Genomic DNA, 23,565 nt, shown 5'->3' with positions numbered 1-23,565 from the left:
TTGTCCACCTACCCTGATGTCCTGTGTGCATATGCATGTGTGGCTAGCCAATACATCCCCTAGCTGCCTCTGGGAAGAGTTTTAAGTGCCAGAAGTGAAGCCACTACTCCGTGTTTTAGTAAGAAGCAGGAAAAAGAAAAACAGCTTGAGCATCCTCTGCGTATCACAGGCTTTCATGTGTTATTATTCAGCAGTACAGTGTCAGATTTAGATTTTCCACCTCGAGGAATTTGGTTTAGCTTCAATTAGTTGCTGTGAATCTTTCTGAGCCAACTCTGGGAAGCATTTATCTAGAAAATAGTTTTTTCCCTAGAATATAAGCTGGATAGAGGGTGTCATTTTTCTATCAGCCTTTGTATCATATTCACACAGTTATAATTTCTCTCCAGCCATCTGGATGATTTTAGCCACAGCCCACCATAGTTATATTGGTTAATTACTTATTACTTACAATTTTAAATACTATAAGATTGAGGCCATCAGTATCGCCATCCAAAGCCCTGTGAGGAGCTGCAGGATCTTAGAGCACGAATATTTTTTCTGAGGAAAGATGATGCTTGCAGGTTATTCTGCAGAGAGGCAACTGATGCATTTTTCATCCAGCAACTTTTCAGAAAAACAAGCTTAAAAATACCAGACAAATGAAAAACAGACTTCAGCAGTTACATGCAGCTTCCTGAGTAACTGAAGAATGTGCCTCTTGTGGTTAAAATGAGGGATCTGTTTAATATGGATGAAATACCAACACTCCAGGCATTTTCACTGACATTTCACTGTGACTTTTTGAACTTGGGAATGCTGACAGGAAAACCTATTCTTGCTGCTCTGCGAAGCCTGCAGTCAGACTGCAGAGCAGGGCCAGGAGAGGTAAAAGGCTATGCCTGGTTCATGTTCCTCGTGGTTTGTGTGTGTCTTTCTGTTTGGATTTCATTTTCATTCACATTGTTGGAGTTTCCAGTTTCTGGATTCCTGCTCTGAAACCAGTTAGGAAACCAGGCAAGGGTTTGCTCTCCTGCTCCCAAATCCCATCGCCTCTCCAGCGCTGGACTTGCTTACTGGACCAAAGTGAAAACGCTCTCGGTGGGCATTTGTAAAAACCTTCTCTAAAGGTCAAGGGGCACTTCTGTCCCTTGGACCCAGAAACTACCCAGAGTGGCTGGACAGAGCACTGTGGCACCCGGGGTACATTTGAGAACAGATTCAAAGGGTAAAGGAGCCGAAGGGAGCCCCCTTTTCCGATCCTCCCCATCGCCGGCCGGCCTCGGCTCTCCGCGGCAGCCCTGCCGTCTGGCAGCAGCCGGGGAGAGACATGCTGTTTTGTTTAAATCCTCCACATTCTTTGCCATTTCCCCATTGGCCGGATGGGGCTACCCTCCCCGCCGAGGCGGCTGCTGATGTCAGCTTCGCTCGCGCTCGCTCCTCCCGCACCCACCTCCCCGGCCCGAGGCACACTGCAGCTCGGCGCCGACTCTCCGGCCCCGGCGAGGTGGCTGCAAACTCTCGGGCACGCACGGCGCTCGGGGATCTGGACTCGGGGGAGGGGACGCGCACGGAAGGCGCCAGCTTCCTCCCGCCCGCCCCTCGCAGCCGCGAGCCGAGGTCGGAGGAACCCGGAGCCCCAGCCCGGCAGAGCTGAGCGGCGGCGGCGGCTTCCCTTTTCTCCCCCAGCGAGCCCTGAAGCGCCTCGGGGACCGGCCCTAAAAAGAGCAGGAAATCTTGTTTACCGCCCAAGGAGCACAGCCGATCGAGCCTTTGTCTGGAAAGTCAGCATCTCTGGCTCCGTCAGCAATGTGTGCCTGGTGACATTAGCCTTGGGCAGACCGGCCGGAAAAGGGGGGTCGCCAGGTTCAGATCTGGTTTCAGAGGCGGATCGAGCGGGTGACTTTTGTGCATTCGTTTTAATTTTTGGAAATCTCTCTTATTTTTCCTCCCTCGCCCGCTGCCGGGCATGTCCTGATCTGGCGCCCGCTACTACTGCCCCGGGCTGCCGATCAGAGCGGTTTCCAGTGGGTCTCCCTCCCTCCCTGGCTGACTTTGCAACACCGCGTTCCAGGCGGATCGACCTCGGCGTCGGCGAGGAAGGAGGCGGGGGAGCCGCGAACACCAGGACCCAAGCCTTGACATGCTCTCGGGCGGAGAGGAGGAAGCCAGGACCTGAGCGCACCGCCGGGGCTAATTCGCCGCCCGGGTCCGAGCACGGGGCTCCGGGCGCTTTGCCCTGCGCCTGGGCGGCAGTCTTGTTGGTCTGGGGGAGCCCCCCTCTTCCCGCCTCGGGGGTCCGCGGCCGGCAGGACCATGCTGCTGAAGGAGTACCGGATCTGCATGCCGCTCACCGTAGCCGAGGTAAGCGCCGCGCCGGGCCCGGCCTCGCCCACTCCCCGTCCCCGGCTCCGGGGCGCCGCGCCTCCCGGCCGGCGAGTCCACTGCGGGCGGCGGGGAAACCCTGGTGGAAAACTGCCTTCCAAACCGGGAGGCTGGAGGGGGAGGAGGAAGTGGAATTACTGCTTCCACTTGTCACCCCAGCAAGGAGGGCGGCGTTGGGTGGGGCGGTGGACTGCAGGTGGGTTTTGGGGGGGGAGGCTCCCAGAATCCAGATTGCTGGGGATCAGAATGCGCCAAAGGGGTTTGGTCGCCCCCTCCTTCCAATTAAGAAAATGAATAAAGCAAACCCAAGAGCCCCAAGCATGCCCTGGTAGCTGGGGGGGCAATCCGACCTGGCGTGGGCCCATGTTCCCCTCCCGCCCTTCGCTGGAAGGTTGGGGTAAGGGAGAAGCCCTTCGCCCTCGGGATTTGGAGGGCCCGGGCCCCGCCTCGGGGCACCTCGGAACCCTCGGGGGGTCCGTTTGGGCTCGGACCCCTTGCCATCGCCGCCAGACTGGGCGCCTCTTCCGCCACGCCCGCGCTTCGAGGCCCCCGGACCTGGCTTCGACCTTTCTCTAACCGCCTGGGTCGGAAACTTTCTGCTTGTCTTGTTTCTTGGGCCGCGGGGAGAGCTCTCTGCGGGCGAGCGGGGAACGGCGGGGGCTGCGGCGCGGCCACAGGGGGGCGCTCCAGCACGTGGGTGCGCGCCCGGTCCGGGTTCCCGGGTCCCGCAGCTTCAGGGCGAGGGGAGGGTGCTTGTCCTGGGCTCGTCCTCCACGCGCTGCTCAGGTTCCTTTCTCCCGAACCCCTCCCTCCCCACCCCCTTTCCCCACCCCAAGCCTCAAGCTCGATCTTTCAGGAAACGATGACTCAGTGAGGATTATTCAGGCCCCGGCTTTCCTTTATTCCCGCTCTGCCTCCCTATCTTTAGTGATTTCACAATTGCTTAGCGCTTGTCCAGGGACATCGTGGGAGCTTGAAGACAATCAATGCAATTTGAAACTTACCAGTGTGGTTTGGTGTGGCAACACACATAACACCGGCGACCCAAACCGTGTTTATGTTTAAATACAGTGCACTTAATCTGTCAGACATGTTACTGAGCCACTACTTGGGGAAGGGGCGAGGTGCTTTGGGAGAGAAAAAGGTGGGGACTTGTCTACATTTGTTGTCTGGAGCAAGTGTTAAGGAAGAGCCAAGTACAATTCAAGGCAAGATCAAAGTATAGCTCCGAGTTTACAAAATGTATTCTACGGACGCTGGATGCCAAAGAGATCAGCCCCCACCCCAACGATCAACCGAGCGGTGCAGTTCGTTGGCTTTGGAGGAGATAACATTTGAGCAAGTTCTTGAAGGAGGGATGCCATGTGGGTAGGCAGACCGTGTAAATCACGTGGAAAAGCAGCACACAATGCTATGTGGACGATGGGAGAGACAAATGAATGAAACTGGTTAACCGGAGTTTTTCTAGAAAAGGTTATCGAGATCTTCTCACCCCTGAGCAGATGAGCTGGAGTAGTTCAGCTTGGAGGTGTGTCTGCTTCCACTCCATCTCCTCCTAATGACTTTATTTATTGAGAGGAGTTTGGGATCTAGGGGCAATGCTGGTACTGCATGAAATGCCCCCCATTGCAGGTGATAGTCAAGAAAGTAACCAGCTCTAGAATCTTCTGTACTACCTACAAAATCTCTTTATTCTGTTTTTTTCCCTTCTCAGGCTTTCTTGAACCCTCAGACACTGCTCTTTCTCCACATTTATTTTTGTACTGAAATAACTACAACTTTGGGGAGAAGTAATCATATTTGAGTGGTATAGGAGGAGGCCCTTCCTTTCTTGATTGGCAAATGAAGTGAGACTCGGCCTGTAATATAATGTATAATTATAACTTAATTAATGTGTAATTCATTTGGACCAAAGCATGATTCAGTGTCTGTAAGGTCATATTCCAAAGTAGTTTTCTTCTTTGTTAGTGAAGCAGAGGGGCAGTTTAGATTGAGCAGGGTTTCAAAGCAGAAGGATTCAGATTAACCAAGTCAGATGATGGATGAGGACACGAGGCCCAGCTTGCCAGAGGTTAGACCCCTAGGGTCTGACTGGTAGTGAACCCCACAATCCACCATCCACCTTAGCACTGTGTCCTCCCAACCTTAACTCTGAAAACTGGAAAGCCGTTATCTTCAAAGAAGACAACTACCATCCACTTTGGTAGACTTTTAGAAACCTCACTTTTGCTACAACTCTTGATTTGCTTTCGGCCTGATTCAGCCTACATGAAACTTCTAGGATTTGTCCCTGTTCTGACAACCACAGTTAATTAGTAGCAATGTCCATACTTTTAAAAATGAGACAAATGCCCTTGTTTTGGAGAATCATCAAAAGGACCAACACTGTATGTCCATCCTTTTTCCCTGGTCTTATCTAGTTTAACTCTTCTTGGAGGGGAGTGTAAGGGAGACTGGTGTGTTATCCACATTTTGCAGATGAGTGAACAGAGATTCAGAAAGGTTAAGTAATGTGCGCCAGGCCACACAACTAGTTAATAGCCAAGCCAGAACCATGGTAAAACCATTAGTATTTGTTTCTCCTTACTCTGCTTGCCCGTTTCTCATGTTTAATCTAGAAAAAAAAAAATTCTTGAAAACAGATAAAGTCAGCACTATCAACTAAATGAAAAATCAAAGACCTTTTGAATTGGTATAGAGTGTGCTAGTTTCTACTATTTCTCTCGCCTTATTTTAACTCATAAAATATTCCTTAGTTCCAGGAAAGAAGAACAGCTCTGGGAGATAAAGCAAGTAAAGCTGAATTACAGTCTAGATCAGTGTTGGTGTTTTGTTTTTCAGACATTCATATCAGAGTAAAGAATTATAAGTAACATCCCATGGATATATATTTTTTATTATTATTATTTTTTGCGGTACGCGGGCCTCTCACTGCTGTGGCCTTTCCCGTTGCGGAGCACAGGCTCCAGATGCACAGGCTCAGCGGCCATGGCTCACGGGCCCAGCCACTCCGCAGCATGCGGGATCCTCCCGGACCAGGGCACGAACCCATGTCCCCTGCATCGGCAGGCGGACTCTCAACCACTGCGCCACCAGGGAAGCCCCCATGGATTTATTTTAATTAAAAAAAACCCCACTTCATTGGAATAGTCTCCTCATTTATTTTCAATGTTGCTGTCTCTGAACTAAATATAAGCCCATTGGAAAGTTCTAAACAACAAAGGTCCCTGGGGGCCAGTAGTTGCCTATGAAGAGACAGTTGTCATTGTCTTCATTTGAAACATTTGGTGATATAGATTCTAGAATTTTAGACTTGGAAGGACCATTAGAGATGGTCTAGAGTTGAAGCATTTCATTTTGTGGAGGAGAAGACTAGAGCTATAGAAGGTGCTGTTAGTTGCCCATCTCATAGCCAAGGGCAAGGTCTAGGCCAGAACCCGGAGCAAAGCTCTTTTGCTGGGACTCCTTGTTGGAAGGAAATATCCCTAAGCCGAATGTGCAAAGCAGGAGACTAAATCAGTCTCTAGTTGGAAGGTGGGTTGGAGACTCTGACCTTGTCTTCTTAGGGGAATTTTAGGGGTTGTCAGCTGCCCCTAAAGGTGGCCAGGGGCCTCTCTTTGAAGCTGTTTTTGTATAACAAGTCCACTGGTTTTCCTTGGATGTGTGGCTCAATGCAGATTATGGTGGAGTTCAAGGCCCTTCCCTCCTAAGCCACTCCTTGGTGCTGCCACTGGTCCCAGCATCCTGGTCCCAAACTGCATCTTCCGGGCTCCGTGGAGCACAGTCTGATCACTCCTCCCTGGCAGGTCCTTATCGGTGAGATAAGCTTCTTCCAAGAGCTGAGCACAGCCCAGTATGATCTAAGGTGGGAATCTTTTCAACTTCATTGCTTGCTTTGGTGTTTAATACTTCCTTTTCTGACTGCATCAACATTAATGTCTGGATTTACTTGTGATCTTCAGGGATTTTTTTTTTTTTTTGCGGTACACGGGCCTCTCACTGTTGTGGCCTCTCCCGTTGTGGAGCACAGGCTCCGGACACGCAGGCCCAGCGGCCATGGCTCACGGGCCCAGCCGCTCTGCGGCACGTGGGATCTTCCCGGACTGGGGCACGAACCCATGTCCCCTGCATCGGCAAGCGGACTCTCAACCGCTGCGCCACCAGGGAAGCCCGATCTTCAGGGATTTGACGCACGATGGAAAACAGAAACACTCCCCTCCAAGAAAAGAAGAAAGAGAGAGAAAAGAAAAAAGAAAAAACAACCCAACTTTTTAACAGAATATTATTTTATTCTTTGTCCTGGCAGGGAGCCAGCGCACTTTATCCAGGCTCCCCTGAGTCCCCAGAGAATTTTCTTGCGCACATTTCTGAGAACAGATTTGGGATAGGGGTGATGCCGTCTCTGGAATGACATAAATGAAGATGCCAAAATGCCCAACAGTGTTCCTTTTTGCTCCGTTTTAAAGCATTTTCATGAAATGCATCTGCAAACCTATTGGGACAGAAATTCTTTAAGGAAAGAGGGTTTTTTTCATATATAAATTTATTTATTTATTTTTTGGCTGCGTTGGGTCTTTGCTGCTGCACGCAGGCTTTCTCTAGTTGCGGCGAGCGGGGCCTACTCTTCGTTGCGGTGCGCGGGCTTTTCATTGCGGTGGCTTCTCTTGTTGCAGAGCATGGGCTCTAGGCGCGTGGGCTTCAGTAGTTGTGACGTGTGGGCTCAGTAGTTGTGGCTCACGGGCTCTAGAGCGCAGGCTCAGTAGTTGTGACGCACAGGCTAGTTGCTCTGAGGCATGTGGGATATTCCCGGACCAGGGCTCCAACCTGTGTGTCCCCTGCATTGGCAGGCGGATTCTTAACCACTGTGCCACCAGGGAAGGCCAGGAAAGAGGTTTTAAATTTGATATTTTCATCAACACTTTGTTTTCTGTACAAAGTGATATCCTTGAATGTAAAGGAGAAAAGACTCCTTGGATTAATCTCATAGACCTTCTCCAGGGTTCCTCAAAACATAATTTTGGAATTTTTTTTTTTAAGAATGAGCACTATTTTGACTTTATTTTTTTCCTAATTGTTAGCTTAGTTGGGAGGGACAAAGGCTGCGATTGTGAGTGATTTCTGGGTGATCCCGTTAGCTTCTCTGGCCTGTTTCACAGTCATCAGGGAACAGTGTTGCTCATTGCTGCCCAGCTGTCTCCCAAAGCTCCCTTCTTGGTCGTGAGGGGCACCCGGGAAGTGGGGGGCGGGTTAATGGATCAGTGCAAACCTTTCACCACTAATAGAACAGACAACGAGGAGCAGATGCTGTCTTCCTGGCCGGTCAGTGAAAGTGACTTTGTGGAGAAAGGACACCGCATTTTCCCTGTGATTTGGGTGTGAATGCCTGTCACATGAAACAGATTCTAGGCCTTGGGAGAAAAAACAAAACAAAACCACTATTGTTAACAAAACCCTAGTTAAAAGTGGGTAGTAATTAACTTTTGCTTTTCATTACAAAGGCAGGGGGTGAATTCCCAAGGCTCTTAAAAATCAACTTCAAAACACTGTATCTGATTGAGTATAACTGATATTCAGGGAAAGTGAGGCATCTTCCTTTCAGAAAGGCTCTCATTTTGGTGAATGGAGAATACTATTTTTTATAGGTAGCTTTTAAAAAATAATAATCTATTTTCAACACTTAACCTCTTTAAGATCTCTTCCTTGCCCTAGTGTCAATCAGGGAAGTGTGCGTGTGTGTGTGTGTGTGTGTGTGTGTGTGTGTGTGTGTAGGGCAGAGGGTTCACAAAGATGTTTTGTTTTGTTTTTTTAAATATAAAAGCGTGTGCACAGTGACAGGCAGTAAGTGTGTTTTTCAGGGGCAGCGATTACTGGAAAAGTACGTCGAGGTTCATTGCTTTGGCCGCCTGAGTGAGGGCGCAGGTGCCCTGGCTGGCCTCTGTGGATTCTGGCCTGCTTTCTGTCGCCTGGAGGTCTGTATGGTCAAGTAACTCTGAAAACTTTTTTGAAAACTAGCAAACGTGTCTGCCTCTGTTCAGAGAAGAAGACAAATACAGAAACCAGCTGATTTGTAGCAAGAAGTCAGGAAGTTTTTACAAATCTTTAGCAAATCGCTGGGAGGCAAAATTTAGCAAATCGCTGGGAGACGGAAAAAAGAATTTCAGATTGCAGACTGCCAACTGCCTGCCCTCTGTGTCTCATGCTTGAAATCAGGAATTTTGTTGTATTCCCAAGTAGAGATTTTTTGTAGGCTACATGGCAGATGAAGTTGAAGTGTGTTATAACTATTAAAACTGGAAAACAAATTGTATCTGGAAAATGTAAAGTTTGAAAAAAGTATCTTATGAAAACTTAGAAGCAATTCATACAAACAGGATCTCGGGGTGCACACCTCCAGGGGGCGCCATTTACATGGAACCCAATCGGAACGGTGCAACGTGATAGCCCTGCAGCTGACCAACTGCCTTTGTCAGTTCTCTCAAGCTCCCCAGCCCCTGGTGCTGTCATGTGTTAAAACTTGAGAGTTAATAGCAGTCTTGCAGGTTTATAAGTGGATATGTTACCTCCTCAGAGACATCTTTCCTGACCACTCCATATAAAATAGTTTTCCCCTATTATTCTCTATCTTTGCACTTATTTCCTTCATAGCATTTATCTTTTTAAAAAATTTTTATTGGAGTATAGTTGATTTCCAATGGTGTGCTAGTTTCTGCTGTACAGCAAAGTGAATCAGTTATACATATACATATATACTCTCTTTTTAAGATTCTATTCCCATATAGGTCATTACAGAGTATTGAGTAGAGTTCCCTGTGCTATATAGTAGGTCCTTAATAGTTATCTATTTTATACATAGTAGTGTGTATATGTCAATCCCAGTCTCCCAATTTATCCCTCCCCTCCTTTTGCATTTACCTTAATCTGTACTTATTTGTTTACTTGTTTGTCATCCATCTCCATCACTATCTTTTCAACGTGTAATCCACATAAGAAAATACTAACAAGATCTTTTAACTTATTTTTCTTTCATACGAAGTCTTTGAAATCCAGTGTGTATTTTCCATTTGCAGCACATTTCTTTTTTTTATTAAATTTTTTTTTTATATTGGAGCATAGTTGATTAACAATGTTGTGTTAGTTTCAGGTATACAACAAAGTGATTCAGTTATACATATACATGTATCTTTTCTTTTTCAAATTGTTTTCGGTTATTACAGAATATTGAGCAGAGTTCCCTGTGCTAGCACATTTCAATTCCCATTGGCCACTTTGCAGTGCTCAAGGGTCACATGTGGCTGGTGGCTGCCATATTGGATAGGGCAGATCTAGTGCTTAAACCTTGGGTCTGGCACACAGTAAATGCTTGCTGAATGAATGGATGAGAAGAAGCTGAGAAAAATAGGAAGCTTTTAGGAAAGCTGTCCCTAGATGTTTTCCTTCACACTGTTTAAGTTTTTCACTTAAGCTTTATACCTCTTGAAATTTTGCAAACTAGAGATTCTTTTTTATTAAAAACCTCCTCATTTTAAAATTCCACAGCAGTACCTCTGAGAAGTTTGAGGCCATTTTCCTGGGAGTTAACGTAATCAGTCTGCCCTCCTCCAGATTCCTGGAGGAGTATATTCAATATCTATTGCTATATAACAAATTTTCACAAACTTAGCAGCTCCATGTTCTTCTGGAGCTTGGAGTACTCTTCCAAGTTCACGTGGTTGTTGGCAGAATTCAGTTCCTTGTGGCTGTAGGACTAAGTCTCCCCTTTCTTGCTGGCCATCAGCTAGGGGCCAGCTCTTAGAGGCCACCTGCTATTTCCTGCCTTGTGGCCCCCGCCACAATGTGGCCGTTTGCCCCTTCAAGGCCAACGGGAAAGCATTTGTTCCAACTTTGAACCTCTGACTTGTCTATGACCTCTACTCTTTTTCAAAAAGAATGGTCTGATTAGGCCCACCCCCATTCAAGGTGAAGGAATTGTACATATACAGGGTGTGCACACTGGGAACCTCAGGGATCATCCTGCCTACCGTAGGGAGATGAGCTGAATTGAAAGTTTCTGTTGGAGGAAAGAAGTAGTTATTTCTCGTATCTAGGAAACTTAGGGATCTGGAAGGTTCAGGCTGGCCCTGGGGCAGCATGAAAGTGTTTATCACAAATACTTACTGAGCTCTTACTCTGTGCCAGGTGCTAGGCCAGGTGCTAGACCTGGTGCCAGGGATGGAGCAGCAAACAAGGCAGACGTGATCCCTACCCTCTTAGAGCTTACAGTCCAGAGAACATTGGAGAAGTTTCCTTGCCGTCTTAAAATAGATTATGGTGATGGTTGCACAACTCTGTGGAAATATATTAAAAACCATTGAGTTGGTGTGTAAAATACATCTCAGTAAAGCTGTGTTGTTTTTTTTTTAAAGAGGTATCTATGGATTTTTCCAGCAGAATAGACATCTATGTTCAGAGAGAGAGCCATTGACAGAAAGCACGGAAATTGAATTATGAGTACGAACACTGAAAAGTTATGGTCCCTGTTCTCAAGAAGGTGACTCTGATTGTCCTGAATTTAGACAGCTTTCCAAAGGAGGTTGTTCTCTTCTGCAGCAGTGTGGGAAAAAAAAAAATCTGCCAGATTTGGACTAGAATGACCACAGTTTAGGTCAGAATTTGATACTTAGCGGAAAAAACATAATCACAACTTGAACAGCTACAGGGCTTTAGGGTACCAGGCGGTGGAGGGGGGGTGTGGACATTCACTGACAGATTTCACAATCTTCAGGAACAGCCCCCCTCCCCACCCCTAATCGGGGACAGAGGCTGGCACCAGCCATCATTAATGGAAGGAACAGTAAGTACCTGGTGACCTTTCTGGCTGTGGTTCCAGGTGCAGTCCTCTGCTTTCTCTGCACATTGAGTGGGAAATGATGTGTTGGCAGAATGAATCCTGGAATATGTGTTCTGGAGGAGATGATTCTACATGGGAGTTGAGTCCTCTGCTTTATTCATCTCTGGCAGATGTCCTTGAGACTTTCCATCACAGGCTTCATTATAAAATAGACTAAATGACTATTTAAACTGTGTGTCAATAGTCTCTGTCTAGGATGGCAAAATCATGCTGCGTTAGGCTGGGCAAGTCTCCCAGGATGACACAGAGTTAGAAGGAACCCCCCTGTGCCCAGGACACACTATCTTGGCCACTAGCTTTACCCGTGACAGAGAAAGGAGTATAGGGTCACTGGCCACTTCCTGGCTTATGGCCTGAGCAACATTATACAATGCTGTTTGTTGATTTAGAAACACGAAAGCCAGTGCTCATCAAGATTTTGACATCAAGTATAAAGTGAGTCATTCTTTCATTTCCCAGCACTCTGACAAAGGGGCCAGCTCTTAAAACTCCTTTTTAGACTTTAGTGGAAGTCGACTCATCCACCTAAACAAGTAGCTAATGTAAGTTCTTGATCAGATTTATCCAGTGGTTCTTCACTTTTTTTTAATCTTTCTTTTTTTTTTTTGCTTCTTTTAAGTTTGGGTGAAGCACGGCCTTCTAGAATTCCTGTTGTTCCCAAGCAAAGAAAAAACATCATCATCCTTTAATTTCTTTAGAATTAATCTGACAATCTTTAGGGTGTTGTTTCTTTCCCAGGATGAATCACCTAGAGAAGTGAGATTGGCCAAACAAATGTAATTTGATGACAACCTGTAATAATGTTGTTTAAGCACCTAATCTAAGCAACTAATCTCCAAAGACTGCACCCTGTCCCATGTCAACTACACACACACACCATTTAGGTCTGATTATATTTGCCGTATTAAGGTCAGATCCAGATGTTTCTGAGCATTAGTTTGTGTATTTTTATACCCCAATTAACTGATCTGTGTATTTATTCAGAAGAAAACTTATCAGCTGGGGTTAGAGAAGTCACCATGAACTTGGATGCTAATATAATTAAGTGATTGAAGCCTTCAAATGAATTAGGTCTTATTTGCTGGATTAGTTGGAGTTCCCCAAAACTCTCCAATATTTTCTAGTTTTAACCGTCATGGTGGGATTTATTTATTTATTTATTTATTCTTAAAACGACCAACTTTCACTTATCTCTTGGCTCTCTGGCAAGAGTGTTTCCAACTGGCATAGACCGTTTATAGAGATGGTGTAGGACCTTTTAATAATTACTGTGCCCACGCTTCCTGAAAGGTATCGTAGAGGACTGAATAGTCCCTAGGAAGTGCAGGGTTACACTGTTCATTATGCTTACCTGAGCCATCTCTGTCTTCGTGTCTTACACAGATTGTGAAAGTTGCTTGCCCTGATTCTCTCTTTTTTAAACAATAAATTTATTTATTTATTATTTATTTTTGGCTGCTTTGGGTCTTTTTTGCTGTGCGCAGGCTTTCTCTAGTTGCAGCGAGCAGGGGCTGCGGTGCACGGGCTTCTCACTGCGGTGGCTTCTCTTGCTGCAGAGCACCGGCTCTAGGTGCGCGGGCTTCAGTAATTGCGGCACACGGGCTCAGTAGTTGTGGCTCACGGGCTCTAGAGCACAGGCTCAGTAGTTGTGGTGCACGGGCTTAGTTGTTCCGCGGCATGTGGGATCTTCCCAGATCAGAGCTCGAACCCATGTCCCCTGCATTGGCAGGTGGATTCTTAACCACTGCGCCACCAGGGAAGTCCTCACTTTGCTTTTCTGTACATAATAAAATAGCACTATGTGCCTCGGCGACGCATCCCATGAAACCTGCTTGGAAAGTAAGAGTTTTAAAAATTCAGTTTCTGTTTTGTATGCTTGGATTGCAAGCAGTCACATACTGCATGCAAAGGAGGCAAAGAGAAATTACATTTGTCCAGCACTTTCTTGTTTATTTAATCCTTGTAATGGTCCTGTTAGTTGGATATTAGCATCCCATTTTACAGATGTGGATCACGGGTGCTTGCATGGCTATTCAATGGTAGACCTGGATTCATGCCCATGCTGGTCAGACTTCCAAGCCCAGGCTCTTTGCTTTCCCAGTTCTGCCTTCCCTAGAATCCCAAAGCTGGAAGGAGCATTAGAGATTATTTAGTTCTATCCCAATACACACACACACACACCCCTTAAAGATTAAATAACTTGTTCAGGATTATCAAAGGAAATAATTGGGGGAAGGTAGTTCTTCTGTTCCAGTTAAGCTAAGAGAGTGGTCCATAAGCTTTATCTCCTACTGAACAATCAATTTTATTCAAGTATTAAACCAAGTGACATTCCTCAGTTTAACTTTGATAAATGAATCATACTCCTCTTTGAAAAGAAGTTTTGTAGTTCATGCTCTAAAAAGAGAACCACCCCTACACTTTGAGAAATTATTCCTTTTAATGGCAGTGACAGCCTTTGACTTTCATAGACATCTTTAGCCGAGATGTTCACTGATAAGCACCTGTAGGTTTCTCAAAATTAGTATCTGGAAATAACAATGGGAACAGACAAGTGACACCATGTTTCTGGCACATTTCGTTGAAAACTTAAACCTCTTTCACATGGAGGTAAGCAAACTGGAGGGTATGAAAAATGATCAAAATGTATTAGTCAGCACTGTGTACTTTCCCTTCCTGCTGAGAAGGTGGCTCCTTGGAAACTTGTGTCTCACCTTTACTAGCATTGCCTCACAGGCAGTTTACAAACCACATGCACAAATTCATATTGCTCCTGTAGAGTCACACCTCATGTGGGCTAAAATAAAATTTTTAGCTTGATAAGATTATTATTCTGAAAATGGAGCTATAAAAGGCTTTTTTAAAATTAAAAATTGTCCTCCAAAGACATTTACCGTTATCAGGAATGTTCAAAACAATGAAAAAAATCCAAACAAACCTGTCTTAAATTTTACAGCAGAGATTCAGAGATGTTTTGCTCTGTGTCAACACTATGGAAATAAACATGTAATGCCCTAACATGAACTATTTGAAGGGGACCACACTTAATTGGATGTGTACATTCAGGTCACTTTTTAAAATAATTTTTAAAAAATTATGGTAAAACATATTACATAAAATTGCCATCTTAACTTTTTGGTTTTTTTCCCACACTGCGCGGCATGCGGGATCTTAGTTCCCTGACCAGGGATCGAACCCTCGCCCCCTGCAGGGGAAGTGTAGAGTCTGGACCGCCATGGAAGTCCCCGTAACTATTTTTCTTAAACTTATTATTTTTAATTTTTATTTTATTTAATTAATTAATTTATTTAGTTTTGGCTGTGTTGGGTCTTCGTTGCTGCACGTGGGCTTTCTCTAGTTGCTACTTTTTGTGCGGTGCACGGGCTTCTCATTGCGGTGGCTTCTCTTGTTGTGGAGCACAGGCTCTAGGTGCATGGTCTTCAGTAGTTGTGGCACGAGGGCTCAGTAGTTGTGGCACACGGGCTTAGTTGCCCCGCGGCATGTGGGATCTTCCCAGACCAGTGATCGAATCCGTGTCCCCTGAATTGGCAGGCAGATTCTTAACTACTGAGCCACCAAGGAAGTCCTTAACTATTTTTTAGGTGTAGAATTCGGTGGCATAAAGGGCATTCACGTTGTTGGCCAGCCATCACCACCATCCGTCTTCAGAACTCTTTTCATCTTGTAAAACTGAAACTCTGTACCCATAAACAATAACTCCCTATCCACCTCCCTGCAGCCCATGGCAACCACCATTCTACATTCTATGAGTTTACTGTTCTAGGTATCTGGTCAGCATTTTTTTCTTTCCTTTAAAGCATTGGTTATATTACTTTATCATTAAACTCATACATCATTTCCTGAAGCAAACTTAATAAAACTTGAATTAACAGAAGGTAACTAGAAATATTTTCTGAATTCTGCCTTCTTTCAAAGGAGGAAAATGACAAGATGGACCTGTATCCATATTTTGGGTGGCATTAATGACTCAATTTAGTGAACTATACCTTTGTAGCAACAGCTGGAGTGCCTGACAGTTTTAATTCAGGAGTCCTACTATATTGTCATTTAACACAAAAAGTGCATTTTTGCTTGGAATACTTACTAAGACAGGAAAAAGTACCAGTGCACTTTAGAAGTATTTCCAACAAAGTTGTCACTGACAAGTGTTCTTCAATTAAAGTAGAATACAGAATATTTGATTAATGATAATGCTTTATTCCTGTACCAGGTGGAAACAGACATCAATTGGACTCTTTTTCTAAATAAAGAAGTACAGTTAAAATGTTAGTTTTTTTTTTTTTTAGGATTTGATAAATATTTAACTCAGGAGAAAAAAACTAATTTATTATTATGACGGCTTATTAACAAGTTAACTTTGCAACATTTTCATTGTTGTCAATTCTCTTAGTGATGTCTGTAGGTAGAGTTTTCAACTCACTAGCCAACAACCTGGATTTCATTAGATTTTTTAGGATTATAGTCCTGCCGCTCTCAAGGAGCAGTTTGTGTCCTGCACTGTCCAAGAAAGTAGTGGGTTGTAGAAAAATGTTGGTCTCCAGTCTGAGAACTTTCCAGTGTGCCTGGGCCACCTTACAGATGTCTGTTTAATCTCTAATGCACCCGAAATAGTAGACATCTGCAAAACAAAGTCACAGAAAACAACACTCTTGTTAAAGTAGTAATTAGCAGTTTAACCAAATAGAAAAACAACACTGGATAGATGTTTAAGAAAACAAGACTTGTAATCACCTCCTCGTATGGACAGGTAGTTCTGAAGACAGGGGTTATCACTAAAGTTTGTATTTGAATCCCTGGACATGTCTTCTGAGATGTGTGAGTTCCCTGTGGTTTGTACCCTCTTGACATGGGCCTTCATCAGGAAACTTTTGCTGAGTTTACCCTGACCTGAAATAATGATGATGAAGATGCTGGAGCCGATGAAAAGACAAATAAAGCCATTCATGTCACCTAACATTTATCATCATTTTGGGCTATTTCAGCCTCCATTAAAGTGACATGGTGGATAAAAGTGGTTTTCTCAATGCTTGAAAAGTGCTGTGAAAATAGACGGTTCTTTTGCTCAATGAGACAGGTTTAAAGATACGAAATAGAGTTATTTACTCCCCCCCCAAGTGCAAAGAGTTTGGTAACTAGAATTGTCTTTAATCATTGGGGTACAGACTGTACTGTGTACACTGGAGACCCAAATCCTGGACTATTGAAGGCTATGACGAATGCTTCTTTTTTGGATGTTGTGTTTTTGTTGCTCATAAAGAGGCATCGTGCTCAAAATGAAAAACCTTTAGACTCAGGATTCAATAGTTCACCTCTTTTGGATTGTGTTTGATGGAAACTTGGATGCAGCTGAGTGTAATTATGTTTTTTTCAGCAGTATGACATATAGTGCTGCAGAGATGGCTGTTCTTAGAGATTTCTTGCCAAGACTGGCTGAAAAGGAGTTTGGTTATTGTTTTCTTAAAAAATAGTAATTAGGCTATTAGTTGTCCAAATGGAATAACCCCCTTAAGTCTTTTCAAGAAACACACTTCCAAAAGGGTCAAGTATATTTAAAATTAGCCATTATTTACATAGTGTTCAGCCTTCTGCCTTAGCTCTTTTAGGAGGTTTTTGTTTGTTTGTTTGTTTTAATGTTGGTTATATCTGTCAGAAACCATCTTTTTTTTTTTTTTTTTTGCGGTACGCGGGCCTCTCACTGTTGTGGCCTCTCCCGTTGCGGAGCACAGGCTCCGGACGCGCAGGCTCAGCAGCCATGGCTCACGGGCCAAGCCGCTCCGCGGCATGTGGGATCTTCCCGGACTGGGGCACGAACCCGCGTCCCCTGCATCGGTGGGCGGGCTCTCAACCACAGCGCCACCAGGGAAGCCCAACCATCTTATTTTTTAAAGGGGTTCAGGAATGGTTCTCATATCAAAAGCAGCCAAATCCCTGGCATCATAGGAAGCTTCATCATAGATTCATCTGTTTTTCATCTGCAGAACGGCTGCATTCAGTGTTGTCCTGGCCTTTGGACAGTCTCTTCTGTGGATCTGGAGAAGGAACTGCGCACGGGCCTTGCAGGCCTCTATCTTTGAGAATACTCAAGAGCAAAGGAAAAAGAAGCAGTTAGAAATGGTGGCCAGGGCTAATGGACTGTGGTTCTGGGATGGAGCCCAGGCCTATGTTTGTGACCACTGGGCTCAGGATTTGCCTTGGTGTCTCTCAGATCCCCAGATGAGGTAGAACCTGTTCACCCAGATGCAGACTCACTTGGCCCTGCCACATGCCACCCCACGACACACCTTTTGGGTGTGTCTCATCTTAAATTGGATGATCAGCTTTCTTTCCTGTTGGTTGGGTCTTTTTGAATGGCAAATCAGCCGTACCTTACAAAGTTCATCTTTTAAGTCCTGGTAATCGCCCCACCTCTCACAGGGAGTATCATGCCTGAAAAGAGGCCTCATCACTTTCAAACATGATTTTCCTTTCATTTTCCTCTACCCTTTCCTTGGCATTTTATGTCCTGGAGCTAAAGTACCTATATTGCCCTAACTCGGGGTTTCTGGCTTAGGGTGGTGCAGTATGGTGAGGCCTTGCTGATTGATAGCCATGAACTGATTTAGGAAGACTGGATTTTCTTGTGCCTCAGTTTCCTCAACTTTCAATACCCCTCTTTTTTAATTTTTTATTTCTCATACAAGTTTAAAGGTTACAGTTATTTATAGTTATTACAAAATATTGGCTATATTCCCCGTGTCGTACAATACATCCTTGAGACTATCTTATATCCAGTGGTTTGTACCTCCCACTCCCCCACCCCTATATTTCCCCTCCCCGCTTCCCTCTCCCCACTGGTAACCACTAGTTTGTTCTCTATATCTGTGAGTCTGCTTCTTTTTTGTTATATTCACTAGTTTGTTGTATTTTTAGATTCCACATATAAGTGATATCATACAGTATTTGTCTTTCTCTGTCCATCCATGTTGCTGCAAATGTCAAAATTTCATTCTTTTTTATGGCTGAGTAGTATTCCAGTACCCTTCTTTTTGCCTCCATGAGGGGCTGATCACATGACATACAAGCCCATTCAGCAAATGTAAGGGACAGTGATAATTGTCCAAGTGTGGATGCTGTGTGAATACCTGGTAATCATGCAGTCCCTGAGGTGTGCATGAAATCACACGGTCTCACACCTTTAAATACCTTTATTTTAGAAGTCCATCTAGTACAATATTCATTTTTGGAGTCTGTACTTTCCAAATGGCCCGTGGGAAGGAATCCTGAGGTGTCCAGAGGATCTGAGTTTGTCCTGTGGGAACGTTATGTCATAGTAACACATGCTTAAGGATTAGTTTATTTCCAGCCCTGCAGAAGCTATAAATTGCTTCCTAAAATTTTATTCTCCAACACCGTGATGTTTATGTTGCTATGGTGGTATGTCTCTTGCTTGGGTGTCAAGGTTGCCATTGGAAATAGATAGGCCAAAATAACAGCTTAACAGGTGGCTGTGCTTTGTGAAGTTGTTTGTAAAACTATTTTATGAAGTCCAGTGCAAGTAAATCACCCGACTGTGCCCTTTACTGTATTTTGTATTTGAGCACATTCTTTTTTTTTTCTTAACACATTCTTCCCCTTTCCATTTTAAATATATATAGACTATTCCCCTTTTTCAAGCAGCACCAAGCTGGTTTCCTGTAGTAACACAAGGCAAGATTCCAGCTCATTTTATTTAGCAGTGGACGTCCTTTCCTTATTTTCTGTAGTTGGAACCCTCCTCCTAAAAATAACCCTTCTTTTTTTACTGTGCTTCTTTTTATAGCTCCTGTGCTCTTTATTTAAATAAACCTCTTTTTAATATGCCATTTACATATATATGTACCTACACACATATATGTATACACATACATATAGGTATATATATTTCCCTGTAAAGTATAATCCTTAGTGAATGTGGTGATAGAAATTGTTTCCATTGACCTGTCATTAAGCTGTCACCTGTTATTTATGATCATTTTCTTCTGAGATAAAATTTAGAGAGAACCTGAGTGTTAAACCAGTTCAGCTTCCTACCCACTGTAAGAATCTTCTATAATAATCTCGCATGGCAATCATCTTGCCTTTTAGCTTAAATACCAGCATGGCAGGGTGCTTGCTCTTCTGTGATATAACATCTATGATTGTCCACTTTGATGTGTTAGAAGATGCTTTTTTTTTTTGGCTGAGCGGCTTGTGGGATCTTAGTTCCCTGACCAGGGATCAAACCCAGGCCACCAGCAGAGGAACTGGGGAGTCCTAACCACTGGACCACCAGGGAATTCCCAGAAGATGCTCTCTTATGTTGAATTGATGTCTGCCTCCCTAGAACTTTCATTTTCCTGTCTATGGTGACACAAACACAAGCCACTTCCACATGCTGGCTCTTTAAATATTTAGAGAAAACTATAAGGTTGTCCTTTGGTTTTCTCTTTTGCTGGCTTAATATCCACAATTCCCTCAACAATTCACCTTAAGAAATGGTTTCAGACTCCCTCCCCAATCTGTTGGACCTCCTCTGTTATTGCCCTTTCAAAAATATTGAATGCGGTGCTCTAGAGCAAGGGTCAGTAAGCTTTTCCTGTAAAAAGGCCAGATAGAAATATTTTAGAATTGCAGGCTATAAGATTGCAACAACTCAACTCTGACCTTGCGACATGAAATCAGGAGGAGACAATACGTAAATGAATGTTCATGGCTATGTCTGGTAAAATTTTATTTATGGACCCTGAAATTTGAGTTTCATATAATTTTCAAATGTCATGAAATATTATCCTTTTGCCTTTTTTCAACCCACGCATAGCTAGCTCGTGGGCCGTACAAAAAGAGGTGTGGGCCAGGTTGGGCTCAAGATATTGGAGGACCAGTGCTGAAAATATGGGAACTGTTACTTCAGCACCTTATGCTATGTTGATGCTTTAGTATTAGCATTGTCATTTTTGGAAGCTGCATCAGATTGCTGGCTGACAAGGTTATCAGTTCACCTTCGTCTTATCCACGTGATTCTTCCGGCAAAGCTAAGTGTCTCCATCCGGTGTGTCTGAGGCCTACAAAAACAAGCAGCCTTATAGTGATAACCATTACCGTAGGACTTTGAAATGTAAATGTGATGAATGGCATCTGCTGATTTCAAGTTTGACAAAATGTTTTTGGTTCTTGCTTTTGTTATTTACCGTATTAGCTACTCCTCTTAATTTAGTGCTAGATGTGATAAGCATGCCTTTCTGTCTTCATCCAACAACACAGCGACTTTTCAGTCCAATCCAAATCCTAAAATATAGGTCATAGCTGCTCACCTTGGTTGCAGAAACCAGTAAGCACTTGGGTAGAGAGATGAAGCCTTCAGTTATATTAATAAGCTTAAGAATGGGTTATTCTCCACTTCCTCATTAGTTTTAATTTTAAAAATAAGGTTCTCATGAAATTTTTTTGAAACAGTTTAACCAAGATTATAATTTACCATGCAGAGGAGAAAATTTAGTAAATGGCGAAGCCGATTTTTTTTTTTAGTGCCTAAATGTTTAATTAAAATTATGTATTTCTCTATGTGGACATTTACTTAAGAAGGCTTTGCTTTTTCACAAGAAAGGGGAAAACACAGAGGGCCAATGTCTGTGGAACATTCTAGTGTGCCAGGATCACTGTGTTAATTATCTCATTTCGTCTTTGCAGTCGTCCTCCAAGGTGGATCCTAATATCTTCATTTTACAGATGTCAGAGAATCAGTGGCAGATTTGGATTCCAATCCAGGGCTCTGTGGCTACAAATTTCCATTTGCTTTCTCCAACACCATTGCTTTCCACAGCCAAAGAGAAGTTGACATTCATTCACATCAAGTTACTTGTATTAATTTAGACAGTTGATTCTAAAGTGGATATATGTTCCTGAATTAATTACTGGAATGATACATTTCTAGAGTATATATCCCAGAAACTGTGATATAAAATAAAAATATTGATTTCCTTAGTGGAAAAAGAGTGTTCAAGTTAAAACTATTTGCTTTTGCCAATCTTTGGTAAAACTGGAAACATAGATACAATTTTCGATGACCTACAGCGATTATAAATCTTGAGGGTAACCTTAATTGTTTTTAGAAAGCTTGTCTGTTTATCTAGACCGTATCTTGCAAAAAAGGCACTTCAAGATGTCATTATATGAATATTCAGAAACTAATAGAGTCTAGATGAGAATGTGTGATAATCTAAAGATATCATTTAAGTCGGGGCTTTAAAAATATATTACTTCCGGCTTCCCTGGTGGCGCAGTGGTTGAGAGTCCGCCTGCCGATGCAGGGGATACGGGTTCGTGCCCCCGTCCGGGAAGATCCTACATGCCGCGGAGCGGCTGGGCCCGTGAGCCATGGCCGCTGAGCCTGCGCGTCTGGAGCCTGTGCTCCGCAACGGGAGAGGCCACAACAGTGAGAGGCCCGCGTACCATAAAATATATATATATATAACTTCAAGTGAAGAACAAGCCTCATAAACAAGTTCCTTACAATTTCCTATGGTCTAATTCCACCTTATCCCAAGTCCTTAAAAGCAGATTTATAAAAGGGAGAGGAAACAACTTTTCAGAATAAAAATTTGAAGCTCTCAAAGTAAAATATATTGATATTTTAATTGTATGAAATTGTATGAAATGGATTCTTTAATAATAGCTGGTGCTGGGACTGTCAAAACCTTTGCTGAAATTATTCCATGAGGAAGCTGGTTTATGGCTTTCTGGAGCTGGTGGCCGCTCATGCTTTAGTTTATAAGTTCCTTGGAGGGTTGTGATTGTCATTGCCTCTATTTTAACTCCCCATAATTTTCCGTAATGGTATTTTGCACACTGAGGTTGCTTAGTTAAGGTTGACTACCAACTTATGGTCATTTAAATTCAAATCCAATTTTTGTGTTGATTGTGGTTTGAAAAACAGAAAAAAAAGTATATTTATTGCTCTTGTAAATGTTTTGTTTTTTTATCGAATATTGAATAGATATGAAGCAATACACCCACGAACCTATTGCCCAGCTTAATAAGTAGAATGATACAAGTTCATTGAACACTCTACATGCCGCCGGTGATCCCAGGCTCTCTATACATGTGGCATCCCAGAGGAGGTAGTCTTCAACAGCTTGCTGGGTTTTTTTCTATTAATTTTGTGTATGGAGATATAATTCACATAACATAAAGTTCATTCTTTTAAATAAGTGTACAGATCACTGGTTTTAGTATATTGACAAGATTGTGCAACCATCACCGCTTTCTTATTCTAGAACATTTCTATCACTCAGAAAGAAATTCTGTCCCCATTGTCAGTCACCCCTCACTCCCCACTTTCCCTAGCCCTTGGCAACCATTGATCTACTTTCTATATTTATGGGTTTCCGTATTCCAGACATTTCATATAGATGGAATCGTACAATATATGGTTTTCTGTGTCAGCTTCTTTCCCTTAGCATAGTGTTTTCAAGATTCATACATGTAGCATGAATCAGTACTTCATTCTTTTTTATGGCTGAATAATATTTCATTGTATGGATATATCACATTGTGTTCATACAGTTATCAGTTGATGGACATTTGGGTTGTTTCCACTGTTGGGCTATTATGAATAATGCTGCTATGAATATTCGTGTCCGGGCTTTTGTCTGAACAACAGTTTTCACTTCTGTTGGATATATACCTAAAGGTGGAATTACTGGGTCGTATGGAAATTCTGTTTAACTTATTGAGGAACTGCCAGAATGTTTTCCACAGTTGATGCACTGTTTTATATTCCTACTAGCTGTGTATTAGTGTTCTAGATTCTCTGCATCCTAGCCAATACTTGTTACTTTCTGTCTTTTTGATTCTAGTCATCCTTAGTGGGTGTGCAGTAGGATCTCAGCATGGTTTTGATTTGCATTTCCTTAATGACAATCATAATGTTGGACAGCTTTTCATGTGCTTATTAGCTATTTCTCTATCTTTGGAGAAATTTCTATTCAAGTTATGTGTCTTTTTATTGTTGGGTTCTAAGAGTTCTTTCTGTATTCTGGATGTTAGACCCTTATCAGATAACATGATTTGCACAAATTTTCTCACATTCTGTGGGCTCTTGTTTCACTTTCTTGATAGTGTCCTTTGAAGCACAACAGTTTTAAATTTTTATTAAGTCCAAGGTACTTTTTCTTTTGCTTTTGGTGTAATATCTAATCATTCCCTAAGCCAATGATCCAGTGCCACAAAGATTTATACTTATGTTTTCTTCTAAGAGTTTTACCACTTAAACTCTTACATTCATGTCTTTGGTCCAT

The 23,565-nt window shown here is 43.4% G+C and overlaps 1 protein-coding gene across 10 annotated transcripts in view; it reads left to right on the top strand.

The window, feature by feature from the left end:
- The first annotated feature begins 1,346 nt into the window (after window positions 1–1,346).
- The window catches only part of PITPNC1 (phosphatidylinositol transfer protein cytoplasmic 1), a 256,157-nt gene continuing 233,938 nt past the window's right edge, over window positions 1,347–23,565 (top strand). For 6 of the 10 annotated variants that reach the window (XM_089901459.1, XM_089901458.1, XM_089901462.1 and 3 more), the window contains exon 1: window positions 1,347–2,343. In XM_089901459.1, the coding sequence (XP_089757585.1) occupies window positions 1,362–2,343 (982 nt within the window). In that variant the 5' untranslated portion in view covers window positions 1,347–1,361. Of the gene's footprint in view, window positions 2,344–5,120; window positions 21,726–23,565 lie in introns of those variants that run through there. The other 4 variants (XM_089901463.1, XM_089901467.1, XM_022589206.2 and 1 more) reach the window with 4 other exon arrangements.

The sequence above is a fragment of the Delphinapterus leucas genome, chromosome 19 (assembly GCF_059928025.1).
Source record: "Delphinapterus leucas isolate spDelLeu-1000000601 "Yukka" chromosome 19, BTC_Dleu_Yukka2, whole genome shotgun sequence".
NCBI lineage: Eukaryota > Metazoa > Chordata > Mammalia > Artiodactyla > Monodontidae > Delphinapterus > Delphinapterus leucas.
This window is presented reverse-complemented; position numbering and strand designations above follow the sequence as displayed.